Here is an 18,915-nt window from a genome sequence, read left to right on the forward strand (position 1 = left end):
TAGTTCAATATGGCCGACAGTTGCGAATGGAGATATTCGCGGTTGATTTTACCGAAATTTCTGTGTAATTGAGTATTTTGTTATTAGATTACATTGCCTTACTGTATAATGTAAGTCAATGTATCTATTGAAACCTTTCCTGTAAGTATATTATTAAAATTTTACATTTTACTTAAGATCCTTGACATGTCTTGAGAAAGTTGCAAAGTGGCCTCCCTCCCTAATTTTTGATGGATGTTTCTTAATTATACGTTCACCTTACAGGTATCCTGAAGATGCCAGTTAACCCTGTGTCTGCTAAGAAAAAAGGAGTCGAAAAACCTAAATTTTCGTTGTCCCTCAATAGAAATAATGCGACATATTTGATCAACGGAAACACCAAACTAGCGGACTCTAAGGAAAATTCTCAGCTTTGTAAACTAACTAAGGATAATAAAGAAAATAAACCCTTGAAGCGGCCGTTTGCTAGCACGTACTTCAATACTTTACACGCCGCGAAGAAGTTAAAGCCTTTAACTGAGACACCAAAACTAACAGGTACACATAACCTTACATTATATACAACAGAAAATTTCATTATAATAACAGTTCTTAGTTTCCTTCAAGCTTATAAACTACTATTTATGGGTCAGTTCTTGCTGCAATGCTATGTACTACTGTTGCAATCTGTTTAGCATTAATTGTTACATAAATATGTATTACTGGTTTTACTATTAGACCACTGAGCAACATAAACAGTTGGAAGCTGAGTCATAGTAAATCAAATCAGGCTGTTAGATGCTTCAGTAGCCTAGTATTCAGTATGTATTAGTGTATTAAAAGCAAGACTCATATATATTTGGTTACTGCAATATAAATGTTTTTCGATATTTATTTTACTGTTTATAGATTTATATGACTATAAACACTACATAAAAGGACCAATAAAGCAGTATAATCTAGCATTATTAATATTCCTACCCACCTACTTAATGTTTAACAAAAAATGCACTTACATAATTATATTTTACATCAGAGGGTACACACACTTTGAGATAAAAGCAAAAGAAAAATTATGTGACAGTATCGTGTATATTGCACAGGATACAATAATTAATCACTATACAAGGTAGGCTATTAAACAATTAATGTACTTTTTAGAAAAGTTATTTGAGCCGGAAGTGCTAATAGTGGAGGAGCCGGCAAGCCAAGCCAGCACTGCGATGTTGAATGGCCACCACACCTCCGACAGTCAGTATGGGGGCCCGCCACGCAAGACTCCTATTGCCACACTCTCCAACCTTGGCAACACTTGCTTCCTCAACAGTGTGCTCTATACTTTACGGTAAATATGGTTTACATTTACATACATATACAGCCTACATTCATCCGTCAGCTTGGTACATGCCTCTCCTCTTTCAACAAGAGGAAAGCTTTGGAGTATACTTGAACTGCCCTCTCCTTCGGATGTTGGTGAATGTGTGTCGGCTAAGCATAGAATAAAAAAGAATACTACATAATAGAATGGACACTCTCCGCCGTGGAACCAATTCTAGGACCTATGCGTTATCCGGCACACAGTAGGAACTAAATTTTTTAATGGAGTGTCCAGGCTGTGACAGTCCAGGTTCTTTTATCAAAGTCTTCAAGCAACCCACCTATTAACATGTACCAATAGCTGTATTATAACAATGTTAACAGAAATAGGTACAAAATTACACCCAGACAAAAATATACTCATGTTTTTATTACTATCTGTGGTTGACCTTTTGTACACTGAATTTATAAAAAGGCGCCAGATACCTTGGATAACCACACTATCTTAAAAAAACACCCATATCTATATTTGTTTACAAGATATATAGACATTAAAAAAACAAACCGATCTTGTTTAAATTTTGTACCTACACTAAACTCTTTTTCACTTAAGAGATTTTTATACATATAACATATATTTACGCCCGTATCCCTATCAAGCTGGGCAGAGCCAGTTTATAAATAACGCAACGTTAATCACTCCTGATATTATTTCTTGTATAATAAGCCCCTCAAAAAGATATTTCATATATTTTGCGGCAGCCATAGCGGCTACACTTTGTGTGTAGTGTTATATTTTGAGTTATATAAGAAAGAAAGAGGAAGAAGGAAAAAACATTTATTTCCATATTTGGACGCCATATTAACAATGCTTGTCTGACCTTCCAACCTGCGATGATAATCAGCCCAATACAGGTTAGGTCACACAACTCCGAAAATGCATTTCTCACGATGTTTTCCTTTACCGCTGAGCACATGATAATCATTTATGATCCAAACATAAATTCGAAAACAAATTCGACAATCATTGGTTTAGGCCTGTGCTGGATTCGAACCTGCGACTTCAAAGTGAGAGGCAAGCGTTCTACCAACTGGACTACCATGGATAAATTGGCAGTTCAAATAACAAAAATAAATGATTCAGGTGGTGCATTACTCCCTTTCTACATCTAACCAGGTACGCACCCCGGTTTCTACACAACCTCCACCACCTAGTGTCAGATCTGGCCAGCGTGGAACAGAAGCTGGGCAGCATACGTCTTAAGAGCTCGTCTCTGGGACGCAGCGCCGCGGGGCTAGCGGCGTCCGGGGCAAGATCGTGGAGTAGCAAGGACCTGCTGTCTCTCGGCCAGTCCGACAATAGCAGCGGGAAGAGTAAAATTCAGGTAGGTTGATGATTTTGGAGTAATAGTTAGAGTTACCCAAATTGAGTTGCCACTTTGTTCAATATTATGAATAACTGGTATAACTGAAAGTATAGACAAAAAATATAGACAAGATAAAGATTTTTACTGTGTGTTATAGTTGAAAATTATGTCTCACTAAATTTTTCCTTTGCATGGCATATACACATTCAACTATGACTGTGTTACCATTCTTTAGTAAAATAGAGTGACTATAGTTTATTTATGTTTTATAACAATATAATTACACAAAAAAAGAGAAAGAGGAAGAAATGTTAAGCTGTTACTGCTTACTGATGTCAGAGGCCTTTGGCGGCTCAATAAAACGCTGAGACCAGAGTTGATGAGGTTGCAGGTTGGTAATCCACCTCACAACTCACATAATTTACATAATATTGGGTAGAACAGGACTTGGTATTGAAGAAATCCTAAGGTGGATGAATTGGTAGAATGGAGACCAGCAGGTCTTCTTGTGGGTTGTGAGGTGGATGACCAACCTCATCAACCCTGGTGTCAGGGTTATTATTGAGCCGCAAAAGGCCCCTGACGTGACTCAAGTAACGACTACGTTCTTACCAGCAGATTAATAATTATTATACTTAATGCCGAAACGGCTTCAGCTCAGCAAATGTCACAGCCTAGCTGTTACTAGACTATGACGCTGATTTTCAGCTGCAGCCGGTTGGGGAATCAAAAGACAGTGAAACAATAAACTGGGCTAGTCTAAGCACATAATTGCACTCATACATAGCACCAAGTTTTATTATAGGTAGATACATTGTCTATATAATATAGATACAGTCCATAATGGATCATATTTTAATCACTGAAAAATTCTTAATCCTTTACAATTTGTCATCCACTTGAAATCAATATAGCCTTGATTCACATTGAACCGTGACCTAAATTACTTGCCGGTTCATTAAATTGTAGCAGTATTGATTTACCATTAAATTCCGCTTATGGCATTTAATAATGAAGAAAATGTGAGAATAAACTGTTTTTATAAGCAGGAGTACTTCTAATATTTACAAGAATCATCAAAAAAATTACTAAATGGTTATTTTTATTATGGTTATTTATGTTATCAAATCAAATATACTTTATTGCACAAAACTAAATTTCAACAATCACACAAAACACACGAATACAGTACAATTTGGGCGGCCTTTTGCTCTAGAGCAATTTCTTCCGTGCACCTATTTCTTGGTAAGAGAAATCAGAATAATTTATTCAACATAATAAGGGACTTTCTAGGCTACGTTCCCCAAAAAAACATATAGGTGGCATTGTACAGATTTAACGTGTTAATTACCTAAATTCTCATTGCTCGGAATACATAATTATTAAAAATAAAACGTAATGGAAGAGGCATGTGTAAAAATAATTGTTGCTTGATATTTGGATCCGCCTCCGTGGTCTAGTGGTTAGAGCGTTAGGCTCACGATCTCGATCTCGATGAGGACATTGTCGAAATCACTTTGTGAGACTGTCCTTTGTTTGGTAAGGACTTTTCAGGCTTGAATCACCTGATTTTCCGAAATAGCAAGATGATTCCGTGCTTCGGAGGGCACGTTAAGCCGTTGGTCCCGGCTATTAGCCGTAAAAACACCTCCACCAACCCGCATTGGAGCAGCGTGGTGGAGTATGCTCCATACCCCCTCCGGTTGATTAAGGAGGCCTGTGCCCAGCAGTGGGACGTATATAGGCTGTTTATGTATTTATGATATTTGGATCAGATATGTATAGAATTATTTTGCTACCTATGTTGCTTCTCTTTATTATAATCAGAATAATAATGCGTGGATGGTTGTGCCTGGGTGTACAAGGGTCATCATTTATACCCAAAAACAAAGATAAAAGATGCATTATCTTTGAACTTAGAAGGCAAACGAAAGCAACTCTGTGCAGCGCCATCTATATTTTGGGGGACGAAACTTTCCCTCATTATCATGGATAAACTTGTTGAAAGTCAATTTCTCATTTTTAATCTACATCATTTCGCAAGGTGTTATGGCTGAGATTGGCACACAATTAAAGCTTAGAGGAAAAATTAATTAATGAGGAAAAACCGCGGAAATTATCAGTGTTACTACAAAACAAAGACTAAGAGATAAACTATGTTTAAAATATAATCCGTATAAGAAAGAAGTCCCGAAGGCCGCGGCGCTACTGTCGCAGATTCTGAATAGAATTATTATGACTTGTCAAGTTAGTTACTATGACTTAGTTATGAGTGTCATTAAAAACCGCCGACTTCTTTCGTGGCGCGAAATACTACCAAACCAAAAACCTAGTTTATTTTTAGTTTGTGTTTTGTAGTAACACTGTATGTGTTTATAATATTGTGTGTATTACACAGAGTAACCCATATGATAATTATATCTATATCATCCAAAGATAAAAAACTCGAGGCCAACTGTCATATTCCCCTGATATAAATATGATATAAAGTTGACAAATATTTGATAATGAATTTGGATATGTGTGTTGCTTGGAACTGGCTACGAATAAAATATTATACGTCATGTGATTCTGCACGCATAGTTCTTTATTATCCTTAATAGAGTATTTGACTGGGTCAAAGATAGTTGATAAAATACTAATCTAGAAATAGAAGTTAGTCTTAGATGATCAAAAATCTATCTCACTTTCAGTTTTTTGATTTACGAATTTAAATTAAGAATTATGTAACAAATGAGTACGACGTGGTCTCGATTAGAGCATTGGGCTCACGATCCAGGTTCGATTCCCGATGGAGACATTCAAGAAATGACTTTGTGAGACTGTCCTTTATTTGGCAAGGACATTACACGCTTGAATCACCTGATTGTCCGAAAAAGTAAGATGATTCCGTGTCCTCGCACGTTAAGCCGTGGGTTCCGGCTATTAGCCGTAAGTAACACCACTAACCCGCAGTGGCGCAGCGTGGCTGAGTATGTTTTGTAAAAAAGTCTTAAAACCTTAAGATGGTCTGTAAGACAGACTTAGGTCTTTCAAAGATATTAATCTTCTTCTATCGTGTGGGTTGTGAGGTGCATTACCAACCATCAACCCTGGTGTCAGGGTTACTATTGAGCCGCAAAGGCCCCTGACATGGCTCATGTAACGATTACTAACTTGCATCAGTATTAACCGGGACCAACGGCTTAACGTGCTTTCCGAAGCACGGATCATCTTACTTTCGGGCAATCAGGTGATCAGCCTGTAATGTCCTAACCAAACTGGGGATCACAAAGGGATTTTAGTGATATGTCCCCACCGGGATTTGAACCCGAGCCGAGTGAGCCGAGCGCTCGAACCACGGAGGCTGTTAAGATATTAATGGAGTCTATGATTTGTTTTTGTTCTAAATGAGTTTTATATTTCTCCCCACAGATAGCGACAGAGAAGCTCCACGAGACATACTTGAACCTGCGGTGCGCGGAGAGCAAGTGCCTCAACAGCTCGGCCGAGAGCAGCCCGGAGCCGTATGCCGCCGACGCCTTCCTAGCCGCGCTCAGGGACGTCAACTCCACATTCGAAGGTAACGTCATAGAATAAAGAGTAACTACGTATAGAACGGTAACTCTGCCCCGCAATCGTACGCGTTAGGCAGTACGGTCACGAGCATTAATAATAATATGTATACACTTTGGTACCGTGTCACATTGACTTTTTTGACAAATTGAACTGTAAGTCTCACTAAATGTCAAATATCTTAGTGCGATAGAGTCCTAAAGTGGGTAAATTATATTGCTCATAACTGTACACAGTCCTTACGATAAGACTTATTGGCCCAAGAGATATCAATACTCAATATTTCGGATAGATGGCGCCGGCGTCGGCGTAACGACGACGTAGATCGAAAAAAATAGCATGGATAGGATGAGGACGCGGTGGTGTAATGGTTAAATTGATGATGATGATGAATGTTTGCAGGCAATAGACAGCAGGACGCGCACGAGCTGCTAGTATGTATCCTGGACAACATCCGCGAGACTTGCCGCGCGCTCAGCAACCGCGCCTCGAGACTGCAGCTGCAGGAGAACGGAGACAGGTGTGACGTCACTCACCATACATTCACTCACCACACATTCACTCACCACACATTCACTCGCCATACATTCACTCACCACACATTCACTCACCATACATTCACTCACCACACATTCACTCACCATACATTCACTCACCACACTAGTAAATAGTGGTCCTCACATGTTGCTCGCTCCATGATCCGGAATTCACCTATTGTATCCTACAACGTTAGGCAATCGGAGGTAGGATAGGTCACTCGGCTATTAAAATAGCTCTATGCGCATTCCTCACTTACATTCACATGCCATCACATCCTACATTCACTCACCATACATTCACTCACCGTACATTCACTCACCATACATTCACCGCCTTTGCAAAACGATGACTAAAGATAGTCCGCGCCACCACAGGCGCCACTTTCGTCGACGGATTTCATTGAAACTAATTGACACGTCATTATACACCTTGTTAGTGACATCGTAACGAAAATTTTTAGGACAGATTCAGACCATGATTCCTAGTTGATATTAAGTGGTATTTTCCATCGCAAAAGTATGGAACTGAAAGTAATTAAAAAAGACGACAGGAAATTTCTCTAGATATCAACTCAGAATTTATTATCGTCTGCATCATTCCCCTCAGTATTTGCTACGGTGTCACTAACACCCATACGTACTTGTAGGGCTACCTCTACTTACTTGAACGGGGTGTAAGTGACATCATAACAAATATCGAGGGGGATGGTTCAGCTCATTACTCTGAGTTAATTTCAAGTGAAGATTTCTATCGCAAAAGTATAGAATTAAAAATAATTTAAAAATCATGAATTTTGCGTCGGAATATTCCTGATTCATCCATCTCAGCATTCGTTACAATGTCACTAACACCTTGTATGCCGATACTGCGACGGCGGCCGCGGGACTTGTTACTGATCTAAACATGTGTCAACTTTTGCGTGAAAGATGCTTGTTGTAAATGGCAGCAACACAGACCAGTTTTAAGTCACATAAATAGGGGATGAAACAGTTTTTTTTAAACTCAACAGCAACGGCATCGGCCGGCAGCCGTCACTGGACGGCGACGGCGGGAAACCATCTCTAGGCAACTTGCGCAAGTCGTGGAAGAAGCGTAAGGAGGTGAAAGACAAACGGGGCTCGCCCACTGAGGAGCGCGCGCCCTCTCCTGCGCCCGCCGACGAGAGGTCCAGGCCGGGCTGGGACTTCGTAGCTGATGACTTTGAAGGTATTTCTTATTATCATATGCATCTGGGTTCTGCTGAGCGAACTGAGCATAGTACCCCTAGCCACAAGTTGGTAGTGTGACTAGGGATCGACGATCCAACGGTGTCATGTTGGAAGTTGTATATATGCGTCTCGCTGTATAAACTTCGATATCGCGTTTCACGACTGCATTATGGAATGTGGCGCCATCTGTTACATATGAGCGGAACTAGCTGGCCAATTAGTTTGGTCCGCCACAGGGGTATTATTGAGCCGCCAAAGACCCATGTAACGACTACTCAGTAAGTAGTAACCGGGACCAACATCACACCCCGGACACTTCATACAAACAACCTCGTTTTACACAGACACTACACATCGACATTATCATACACTCGTATCTATGTGTGTGACGTCTGACACCATACGATTCAAGTCTAAACTATCTGGTGGTGGGCGGAGAGTTGCCGTTCTATATGTAGTATTATTCCTTATTCTATGCCAACAGCTAAGCGCGGATCATTTTACTTTCAGCCTGTAATGTCCTAACCAAACTAGGGATCACAAAGTGATTTTTGTGATATGTCGTGATTGAGATCTATGGTGTTTTAAAGAAAAGCCAGGTCAGGTGTATTCTAAACCGACGAGAATGTAGGCCTAAACCAATGATTGTCGAATATGTTTTCGAATTCATGTATGGACCATAAATTATTATTACGTGCTCAGCGGCCAAGGAAAACATCGTGAGGAAACCCACATTCCCGAGAAATGCATTTGGAGGTATATGACCTAACCTGTATTGGGCTGGTTTTCCCTTCGCGGGTTGGAAGGTCAGACAGGCGGTCGCTTCTGTAAAAAGACCGGACCTGTCAAATCTTCAGGTTAGGTAAGCGGACCCTGTGAAAAACGATAATGCTGGGGAGATGATGATTTTAATTTATTATGTATTTTTCGATTATTTTTGAGGAGCTCGGTGGCGCAGCGGTAAACGCGCTCGGTCTGCGATTGTTGAAGTTAAGCAACTGTCGCAAAGGCCGGTCATAGGATGGGTGACCACAAAAAAAAAAGTTTTCATCTCGAGCTCCTCCGTGCTTCGGAAGGCACGCTAAGCCGTTGGTCCCGGCTGCATTAGCAGTCGTTAATAACCATCAATCCGCACTGGGCCCGCGTTATGGTTTAAGGCCCGATATCCCTATCCATAGGGAAGGCCCGTGCCCCAGCAGTGGGGACGTTAATGGGCTGATGATGATGTATTTTTCCAAGGCACGATGGTGGTCCGCACGATGTGTCTGGAGTGCGAGGGCGTGACGGAGAAGGCGCAAGCGGTGTGCGAGCTGTGCGTGCCGGTGGGAGACGACGACGCCACCCCGGACGAGCCCTTCCGGGCCGCCTGCCTGTCCGCGGAGTACCTGCGTGATCAGAACAAGGTGAAATAAAGTTTTTTTTTTGTATCAAACCACATTATGGTGCTGAGTTCTGTACACACCATATAGTTTTAAGTTATACCCGTCATTTTCTTATTCGCCAAAAAGGAGAGGCCGTCCCTCTCCTTTTATAGGGTGAGAGCCTTCAGCGCTCCCCATTTGTCCGGCCAACTGGTTAATGCCATCTGCGGCAAATCTACAATAAGTCACGTCAAAAAAAACCCTCTCCTTTTTCAATGACAACTGTCAATTTTAAAATGAAAGAATTACCCGAACCAATTATATAGGCATTTCGCTGATATGCCGCCACCCGTTTCACGTGTGCTGTCAACTTAATTCTGTCGAGTTATTGGCCAGTATTCAATTTAGGAAGGGGAAGCCTATGTCCAGCGGTGGGACGTATATAGGCTGTTTATGTAGTCGAACTATGTACCCATTAGATGTATAGATAAATAAAATCTTTACTTGGGTTTAATACGTTACATTAACTTCTTGATATAAACATTTGAACATTATTTATAGAATGTAAGACTTAAAACTTAGGGTGGTATTAATAAACGAATCTCAGCTTCGAGACGGCCCTCAAGATCATGTCAAAGTGACAAGTTCTCGTATAAAAACAGGGACTTGAGCATGAACTTGAGGGCAGTCTCGAAGCTGAGATTCGTTTATTCTATACTATCTATCGCTAACTCTATACCACTCCACGCCTATGGTGCAGTACTGGTGCGAGCGGTGCCTGCGGTACAACGAGGCGCGGCGCAGCGTAGCGTACTCGCGGCTGCCGCGGCTGCTGGTGCTGCAGCTCAAGCGGTTCAGCGGCGGCATGGAGAAGATCACGCGCCACGCGCCCACGCCGCTGCTCATGCCCTGCTTCTGCGAGCCCTGCGCCCGCCGCGCGCCCGACCACGCGCCGCAGCACAGGTAATCCTCCCCCCACCTCACCTCACCTCACTCCCCCGGACGACAGGTTTTTTTTTCTCTTTGGCGTCATGCGACTTGCATATTTGCCATTAAATGTAGATTTGAATGTAGAGGATAAAGACTTAGGAAACGTTTATGGAGAAAGAAATTTGGATAGGAACGAAATTTTGAAATAAAGGATCATAAGGTAAGGTAAGGAATATCAATATACTTACACATATAAATAGGTATAAAATAAACATATATTTAACTACAATTTAATATTATTTAAATGAATAAATGTGGCTAACAACTTATATATTTGAGGATCATTAGAAGCAAGTAGGACCGAAATAGATGTAGGAAGAGGACGACAGGTTAGATCTTGAGTGGCCACTGCAAAATTTTATCTAAATCTCTACGAAGATAGCCTATGTGCGACCTGATATCCCGGGCCGTGCCTGCGGTCCCAGTGTGCTTTTTCATACAAATTCCATAGTAATTTCGTATTTTGATGGACCCTGATACCGACCCCGCCGGCGTGGTCGACGATTTCCCTCATTCAGCGCTTATCGCTATCGACCCACTAGGGTCGAATAATTCTTTCAAATATTTTTCCTCTCAGACGACGCCCTCAGCCGAGGTTCGCGCCCAACTGGGCACCCTCAGGCCTGTTGTCTTAAACGTTGTACCGGGTGAGAGCCTTCAGCGCTCCCCATTTATCCGGCCAAGTAGTTAATGCCATCTGCGGCAAATCTACAATAAGTCACGTCAAAATTAAAAAAATAGTATTTTGACGTTTAGTAAAAAGTAACTGTTTCGGCTAGTCGAAAACTAGCTCATTCACTCCGTCAATATAATTATAAGTTCTCCTCTTCTATCGTGTGGGTTGTGAAGTGGATTACCAACTCCAACCCTGGTGTCAGGGTTATCATTGAGCCGTCAAAAGCCCCTGACATGGCTCATGTAACAACAACTTACATCAATAAGAAGTAACCGGGACCGGCGGCTTAACGTGCCTTCAGAAGCACGGATCATCTTAATTTCCGACAATCGGATGATCAGCCTGTAATGTCCTAATCAAACTAAGGATAGGGTAATTTTTGCGGTATATCCCCAATGGGTTTCGAAAACGGGACGTGAGCCCAACGCTCAACCACTGGGCCACGGAGATCGTTATTATAATGGCTATTATTTTTGTAATTCCAGATACATCCTATGGGCAGTAATAATGCACCTAGGTCAAACCCTGTCGGGCGGGCACTACGTGGCGTACGCCCGCGCGGCCGCCGAGCCTGCGGACGGGCGCTGCGAGCGCGAGGGCGGCGGGGACGCCGCGCCGCCGCACTCCGGCACCAGCTTCATGCGCACGCTGTTCAACCGCCCGCGGCCCGCGCCCACAGGTCGCGCATGCATTCTAACACATAACTCACGGCCATGTCCCAATGGGCGACTGTCCAGGCCAGGTTCCCCTAAAAAATATATACCTAGATGGCGCTGTATACCTTTAACGTGATAAATACCTATTTTTCTCATTGCTCGAGTACATAATTATTCCAAAACATGATGTAATGGTAAAGGCGTTTATAAAAAAATCTGCTTCATATTTGGTCTATATATGTATAGAATTATGTTGCTACGTAGCAGAATAATAATGGGTGGAATATGTGTTATGCCTGGGTTATCATTTATTTCCAAAACCAAAGATAAAAGATCCAAATGTTGTCCATGAAAATAGAAGGTAAAGGTTTTTGGGAAGTTCCACATTGGAATAATCTGTTCAAGTACCCACACCTTACAGAGGTTTCTGTTAAACCAACGTGATAGGTGGTCAGCCAATGACAATTTGATATCCAAATAACTTTCCGGTGCAACGGCATGAAAGCCCTTTTTTTAGCGTTATTTTTTTCTCGACGTAGTATCTAAACTAGCTTAAGTGGATTAATAAAATGTGACCGGTACGCATTGATATACAAGGTGTTAGTGACGCCGTCACGAAAACCTTGAGCGATGATTCTGAGTTGATATCAAATGAAAACTTAGTTCCACTTACTACGATCTTGACACGTTTTCGGTTCTTCCACTTCCATCAAAGAAAAAAGGTAACGTCTGGAAATAAATGTAAATTATAATATGTGGTGGCGGTTGCAGGGTGCTCGGCGCGCGAGTGCTGCGTGCCCCGGCCGCGCGCCGCGGCGGGCTGGCTGGCGTGCGACGACGACCTCGTCAAGCCCATCTCCAACGAGGACTTCGAGGACCTGCTCTCCGCGGAGCCCAAGGTGCGCTCCGCCGCCACGCCCTACCTGCTCTTCTACGTCAAGAGCGAGGTCGGCTAGTGCCCGCCGACGACGCAGCCAGATATGTGGGGGTCGGTCTTGAGGGTCCTGTCAGGTGGGTAGCGGGCGAGCGTTCCGCGTTGTGCTGTTGTTGAAAGCAATGTAATGTAATACAGCTCAGAACGCGGAAAGCTGGTTAATACGGACCCTAATACAAAGGCAACGTGTGTCTGATAGGGTAAGGCCAACGCCACGTCCCCTCTGGAGGGTTTTGTTGGCCCTGTTGCCCCCGGGTCCCCGTGCCGCCCCTCCCACCTCACCCCCGCACGTTCAAGCCTGAACAAATAGTCATTTAGTGTACGGTGCGAGCTCGATGCCGCCTTCAGTATACCACAACCGGCAGCCAGGTGTACCCCTATGTTACATGTCGAGTAAATTATCGTTTAGTAGGCACTGTTGCCAGTATAAATCGTGTTCGGATACTTCAACGAGTCAAATTGTGTGTTCGAACAACAGTATATTTATATAGCTATGGATAAACAGGATCCTATTATTTGGACATGAACATAATTTAGATGCTTAAGGTGATGTGTTTCAGTCAGCTAGGTAACGCTGCGTCAGTAGATGGCGTTACTTCTGCAGTTTTCGTATTTTTTTCCATTTATTCGTTTAGTGTTGAGTTCTGACCCAGTGAAATGTTAGGTGGCGAAATCTTACATACATTATCTTTAAGTTAAGCTACAATTTTGAAGTATTTACTGAAGATATCATATTGAAACATTGCATCAAAAGTTGGTGTCATTTCAATTTGTGTACAAACACGAAGCTGTCACACACACATGCGAACTAGGTTAGCTATTAAAAGAGATGCATAATTTGAAGTCTACTTCTAACTTCTAAATGGCGCATTTGGTAAAGCAGTAGCCGCCATTCTTAAGGTTCACGGTTCAAACCCAACTGCATGTTTTAATTGTTTTTACTTTTTGTATTTTTTTTTTACAATTGAATTTGGCGAACCCGTCTATTTGTTACGGAATTTTCAAAAAGTATCACTTTTACCAATAATATTATAATTAAGTATACAATAATTTACTTTGCACTAAAGTACCTTCCGTAATTTCCGTATTTTTTATTTTGTAAAATTCTAACAGGCATTAATCGCATCAGTGAACATGCGGCTAACTAAAAAACTACTGAACGGATTTTCATACGGTTTTCACCAATGAGTAGAGTGATTCTTGGGCGTGCTTTAGGGTTTATAATTTATACAAGTATTTTTTTTTGTATAAAATGGTTCAAAAATGATGATGAATGTCAAACATAATTATTGTTACAAATATAGCCGACTTGGAGCTTTCGGCGAAAACGCTGCCTGAGCCCATTGAGATATAACAAAACAACGTTCCTTTTTTGTAGGTATACCGAAAAGTCCACAATATGTCATAATAATTATATTGTGTATAAAGAATTGTGTATATGTATTGTATGATTTTACAAATAACGATCACAGTACAGTAATAATAAGGTAGATTTTTCCTAAATTGCGTAGGTTCAAACTTTGTCGCATCGCGTTTGAAAGATGTAATAGCGCTTCAGGACGTCCCGCAAGCACGGCGCTGATGTCGCAGTATTCGCATATAATTATTATGACTTGTCATTTAGTTCCAATAAAATCCGCGGGACTTCATACGTATGTCAGTGACAGCTGGTGATAGCATGCGGGACACTTAGCACCTATTCGAATTCTATGTTGTTTTCGCGCCCAGTCCAGACGACTCACAGCGCATTTCTGGACATATATTTACGCGTGGTGTTTATTGTTAGGTTAGTTAGTTCAGGTTAGGACGTCTTTTTATAACGAGGACGTTAAAAAAAGACGAGGCTGGGACGTATTGAAGTAGTATTTCCATATATACGCGGCCTGAAATGGGCTGTTTCGGGGACCTGAACTGGTTGCTGTCGAACTTATTATCACGTTTTCTTGATTAAAATTCATAAATAAGTCAAATAGAAAAAAGAAAAAAGATTTTATTTAGTTTTAGATCTGTCATGATGTCTGTGATGTTTGTTTATTATACATAAGAATTTCAAAATTTATCTTATTTTTTTTCCCAAAGGGCAAGGCAAAGGCAAACTATGCCCATACAGCCATGTCTTGTGTTTTTTTTTCTTGATGATGATTAATGAAATGATGAAACCTAAGCCCCCACCCTCGGAGCAGACTCCTACTCCGAACCCCAAACGAAGTAAGCGGCTTGTTGGCGCAAAGCGAAAATAGATAGGTACACTTTGTTTATTGAATATTCCGATTTAATAATACTATCGGGAATGTTTTCCGACTAATGTGATCATTAACCACAAAACACCACTTCGTATTGATTATTTAGATTATTCAATGAAGAAAGCAACCTTCCCGTTCCCGGTCCCACCAAAAAGTCCGCGGCAAAGAGAATACAAATAAATCTGTATGTTGGATGGAAAAACAATTAATTATAAATGACTACTATTTAGGCCGGCAAATGCAACAACTTCTTTTTTGATTTGGTTTTCCCCGAAGGGTAAGGCAAAGGGAACTATGCCCATACAGCCATTTCATTTTATGTATTGATTTTTTATTATAATATATGTCCTCTTTTAAAACACGGTATTGGTACTAATTCCTGTAAATACCATCTAATTTTATTTTAAGTTATATCTATCATTTTCTTATCCGCCGAAAAGGAAAGGGACGGGTAATTGACAAGCATTAAATTTATGGAACACATGTCAATTTTAAGCACAAATCTAAACCAACCGTCTAAAAATTTTACATCAGTCAATAATCCGACACATTCATTTACTCATTCTTCCTAAAATTAAGAGCTGTGAATCATCCGTCCCTTTCCTTTTCGACGGATATGAAAATGACGGATATAACTTAAAATAAAATTAGGCGGTGTTTGCAGGAATCGGGGCCATTTACCCATTATTTAAAAATGTTTAAATAATATACGTGATTACAAAAATATTTTTCCAATATTCCTTTTCTCAGATTGTAGTATTTTTAGATTTTTATTTATATTTATTCTCTTCATACAAAATCTCTTTATAAATTGTCACTGACATTCTATTACACTTGTCAAGTAGTCAAAGCCTTTAGAAAAAAAAAAACTATCACGCACACAAACTAACATTGACACCTCTACACGCTCAGCAAATACACTGTAATCTGCACCACTACAAATGTAGAATTGACCAAAATTGAGGGTCTGAAATATGGTACTTCTCGTATTCGGACCCTAAATTTTTGTTAGTTTGCGAAAATAATACACCAAAATATTACTATTTATCGGTTTTATAACAATATTCCTCTATCCGTTTTCCTGTAGCACTGCATCAACTTTTGTATGGAAAACGAATCACCTTAAAAAGACAATTTTAGTATGTAGACACAGACGTGTCGGCCCGACGTGATATTATTATTGTAGCTAAAATATATATTTTAGGATATAGAAATTGATCAAAATATATTGTAAAGTATATTGAATTAACGATAGGGACAGTTCACGATATTTTCACTCGTTACAACCCGACAATACGGACTCAACAAATATCTACCTTCCATTCTATACTGAATGTATATTGAAATTAATCTACGTTATTTACGTAAAGATATTGTAATATTGTATAGTCAAATGTATATTATACTGCAAAAGTTGGTGAATATTGGCCTAAATATGTATGTTCTTGAAATATGCTTCGTTCTAAACCTGGTGTATCAATCGGCTAGGGCAAATATATAAAGCAATTTAAAAAATATAATTTGCACTTAATTTAGAATGAAAAGTGATTACACGCACTACCATTGGTATTTTTGAAATCCATTTATTAACTATTTCATTAGTAGCTGTACATTGATTCTATCTACCTGATTACGAAGTAAATGACAGTTCAAAATCGTAACAATAATATTATAAACACTTTAACAGCATCTTGTATAAATTGTTCATTAAATGTCACATATCTTTTAAAACGTTCGGAATTTCGAACGTATATTTTTAATTCCATTACAGTCGGACCAACGCAAGAAATGCTTCTTATGACTAGTTCATAATCAGAAAACCTTGTTTATAAAATTGTTTGTAAATTACCATAAGAAGGGAACATAATTGTCAATGTGTTGTTAGGTTGTCATAACAAAATACTACTCTATTACTAACAAAATATGGATAAATATCTGAAATAAATATTTCATTCATTCATTCATTCATTCATAAATGTTTATTTCTTGGTTGTCTCGTCTGTATGCCCCGGAACGCACAGACGTAGTTGTGTCACAATTACATGATCATCTTCAAGACTACAACGATTATGCTTGCTATTACGACTGCTTTACTTTACATTTATAATACTATTTATTAGATACTTGTTATGGGTTAAGTATAGCTTTTGCCGTGAACAACTCGACTATTTTTCTACATGGCAGCAAATTTCATACTCTTAAGATGTCTCTAAAATGTGATTCATAGGAACCAGTGATCGTAGCTTTAAAGTGTCCACAAGCAATTGTACCCTGCATACAATCTTTTACTAGACATAAAATATCGGTTTACGTGTATAATACAACATACTCCTAGTGTTCATAATATATATCGGCAGAATACCATTTGTGCTACTAAAAGATTGTGCGTGGTAGGATCTAAAAAAGTAGGGTTGATAAAAAAAAGCAAAATGATGTATTAACTTGTAAGATAAAAAAGGAAAATGTCTTCCTTTTGGTCCAAAAAGTGTTAAGAATGAATGGAACAACGGTATTCCCCATTTGTGTGGACATTGCAAGTGTTATCGAACATTATTCAGTATATTTAAAGCTAGAATGTCTTTCTGCCATCTGAGAATTGATTTTTACGCTGTAAATTTGTTGCGGATGCCATTCCAAAACCTTTGAAAAAGGTAAAATTCTTGTCAGTAGCTATACGAGTTTTTTATTTTTTATTATATCGAACAAAATGTTATGATTTCATTGTAAATTGGATTGGAAATAAAATAAGTTCAATATTCTTTTTTGTTTATCTATTTTTCGGAACCCTCACTCTCAGTCTGACACGCAGTAAATAACAGAAAGTGCTAGGAACATTATTATAAAAGTATAGGAACATGCTAAGTGGCACAAAATTCCAGATTTTTGCTCTAGAACTCGCTCGACGAAGACACCCTTGCTGAATGAACCTACAGATTGTAGAACTGAGGATTTTTGCCCTGTGACATGTGGACATGAAAGTCAAATCCACCATTCTTGTTTCATCCACTTAGCCCAAGCTTTTCTTGGTGCAAGTTACCTCCTAACAACTTAGGCTCTGTCTAGTCTAATATAAAGACACCACTACACATACAGACATACTATGTTACCAGACAACGCCCAGGTCTATGAAATCTTTGGGTCTTTATAAGTCTTTATAGTGGATTGAGAGACGTCCACATACGTTGTCGGTGATGTATGTATTCAGTATTCATAAAGGCCCTTACAGAAAATATCCACATATCTGATAATGATAAAGAACGTCTCGTGTAAATCATGATGCCTACTTATTTTCCGGGTTATCAAATGACTTATTGACAGCAAACGATAAGGTGAGGTATGTATTTTTATCAATTGAGCGATAAAGCCGGTTATTCGACCCGAGACCAGTAGAGGTCTTGGAATAGCGTCGTTTAGTCGTGTTTGATTAGTTTTGTTTTGAAAACAAGTGAACATGAAAGCTATAGAGAAAAAAAACCTGCGCGTAACTGTAAGTAATATTTTTTTATTCATATATTATTTTTTATAGGTTTTAAACTGAATATTCGTTCTAAATTATGGCAAAGATCGATTTCTAATATAGTTTCGTAAAATTACGTTATAGTCCACTTTCCGGAATAAAGTAAGAAATAAAAGACGATCAATTGACTATTTAGAAGCAACCCTAAAAAATATAATAGGTATGGATCGTCAACCTTTTTCTATCCAATACGTTTTATAAACATTTTCTACTACAAATATTCTTATTCAGTCATCCTTACACACCGTAAATACCTGTATTTTATTAATTTAATAATATAACAGGATAAAATTAAATTCGTTGTTACAATGTGGCTAGCCTAAAAAAGAAATATTTAATGCAACTAGCCTTTGACTTTGACTTGACCTCTAAAAGTTCTATCCTCGTTCACAATTTTCTGATCTGTCAAACAGTTGCCTAGTGATAACGAAGGAAATTATTTAGAAGTTTTTAAAAAGTTATAAAAAGTAAATTTTCTAACAATATGGCAATGGTAAGTGTTAAAACTGGATATAACCTATATCTCACAGCTGATTCAACTTTTGTATTATAGTTATGAAGCAGGAATAGAT

At 39.5% G+C, this 18,915-nt stretch overlaps 2 protein-coding genes and 1 long non-coding RNA gene across 4 annotated transcripts in view; 2 read left to right on the forward strand and 1 right to left on the reverse strand.

Annotated features, from left to right (window-relative positions):
• On the forward strand, nt 1–12,948 carry LOC126369382 (ubiquitin carboxyl-terminal hydrolase 1). The gene is made up of 11 exons (XM_050013763.1): nt 1–141; nt 265–537; nt 1,141–1,324; nt 2,474–2,681; nt 6,078–6,225; nt 6,621–6,738; nt 7,768–7,964; nt 9,206–9,369; nt 10,088–10,290; nt 11,479–11,672; nt 12,421–12,948. The coding sequence occupies exons 2-11, from the start codon at nt 276–278 to the stop codon at nt 12,603–12,605; spliced, it is 1,863 nt and encodes a 620-aa protein (XP_049869720.1). The 5' UTR covers nt 1–141; nt 265–275; the 3' UTR covers nt 12,606–12,948.
• The window catches only part of LOC126369456 (uncharacterized), a 13,459-nt gene continuing 3,396 nt past the window's right edge, over nt 8,853–18,915 (reverse strand). The window contains exon 2 of the long non-coding RNA XR_007566703.1: nt 8,853–9,351. This is a non-coding gene — a long non-coding RNA (uncharacterized LOC126369456). The remainder of the gene's footprint in view (nt 9,352–18,915) is intronic.
• LOC126369389 (pyruvate kinase-like) overlaps nt 18,173–18,915 on the forward strand; it is a 24,156-nt gene continuing 23,413 nt past the window's right edge. Inside the window, exon 1 of one of the 2 annotated variants that reach the window (XM_050013777.1) lies at nt 18,173–18,313. In XM_050013777.1, coding sequence (XP_049869734.1) covers nt 18,278–18,313 — 36 coding nt within the window. In that variant the 5' untranslated portion in view covers nt 18,173–18,277. Of the gene's footprint in view, nt 18,314–18,683; nt 18,837–18,915 lie in introns of those variants that run through there. The other variant, XM_050013779.1, reaches the window with a different exon arrangement.

This window comes from Pectinophora gossypiella, chromosome 9 (genome assembly GCF_024362695.1).
Source record: "Pectinophora gossypiella chromosome 9, ilPecGoss1.1, whole genome shotgun sequence".
Taxonomy (NCBI): Eukaryota; Metazoa; Arthropoda; class Insecta; order Lepidoptera; family Gelechiidae; genus Pectinophora; species Pectinophora gossypiella.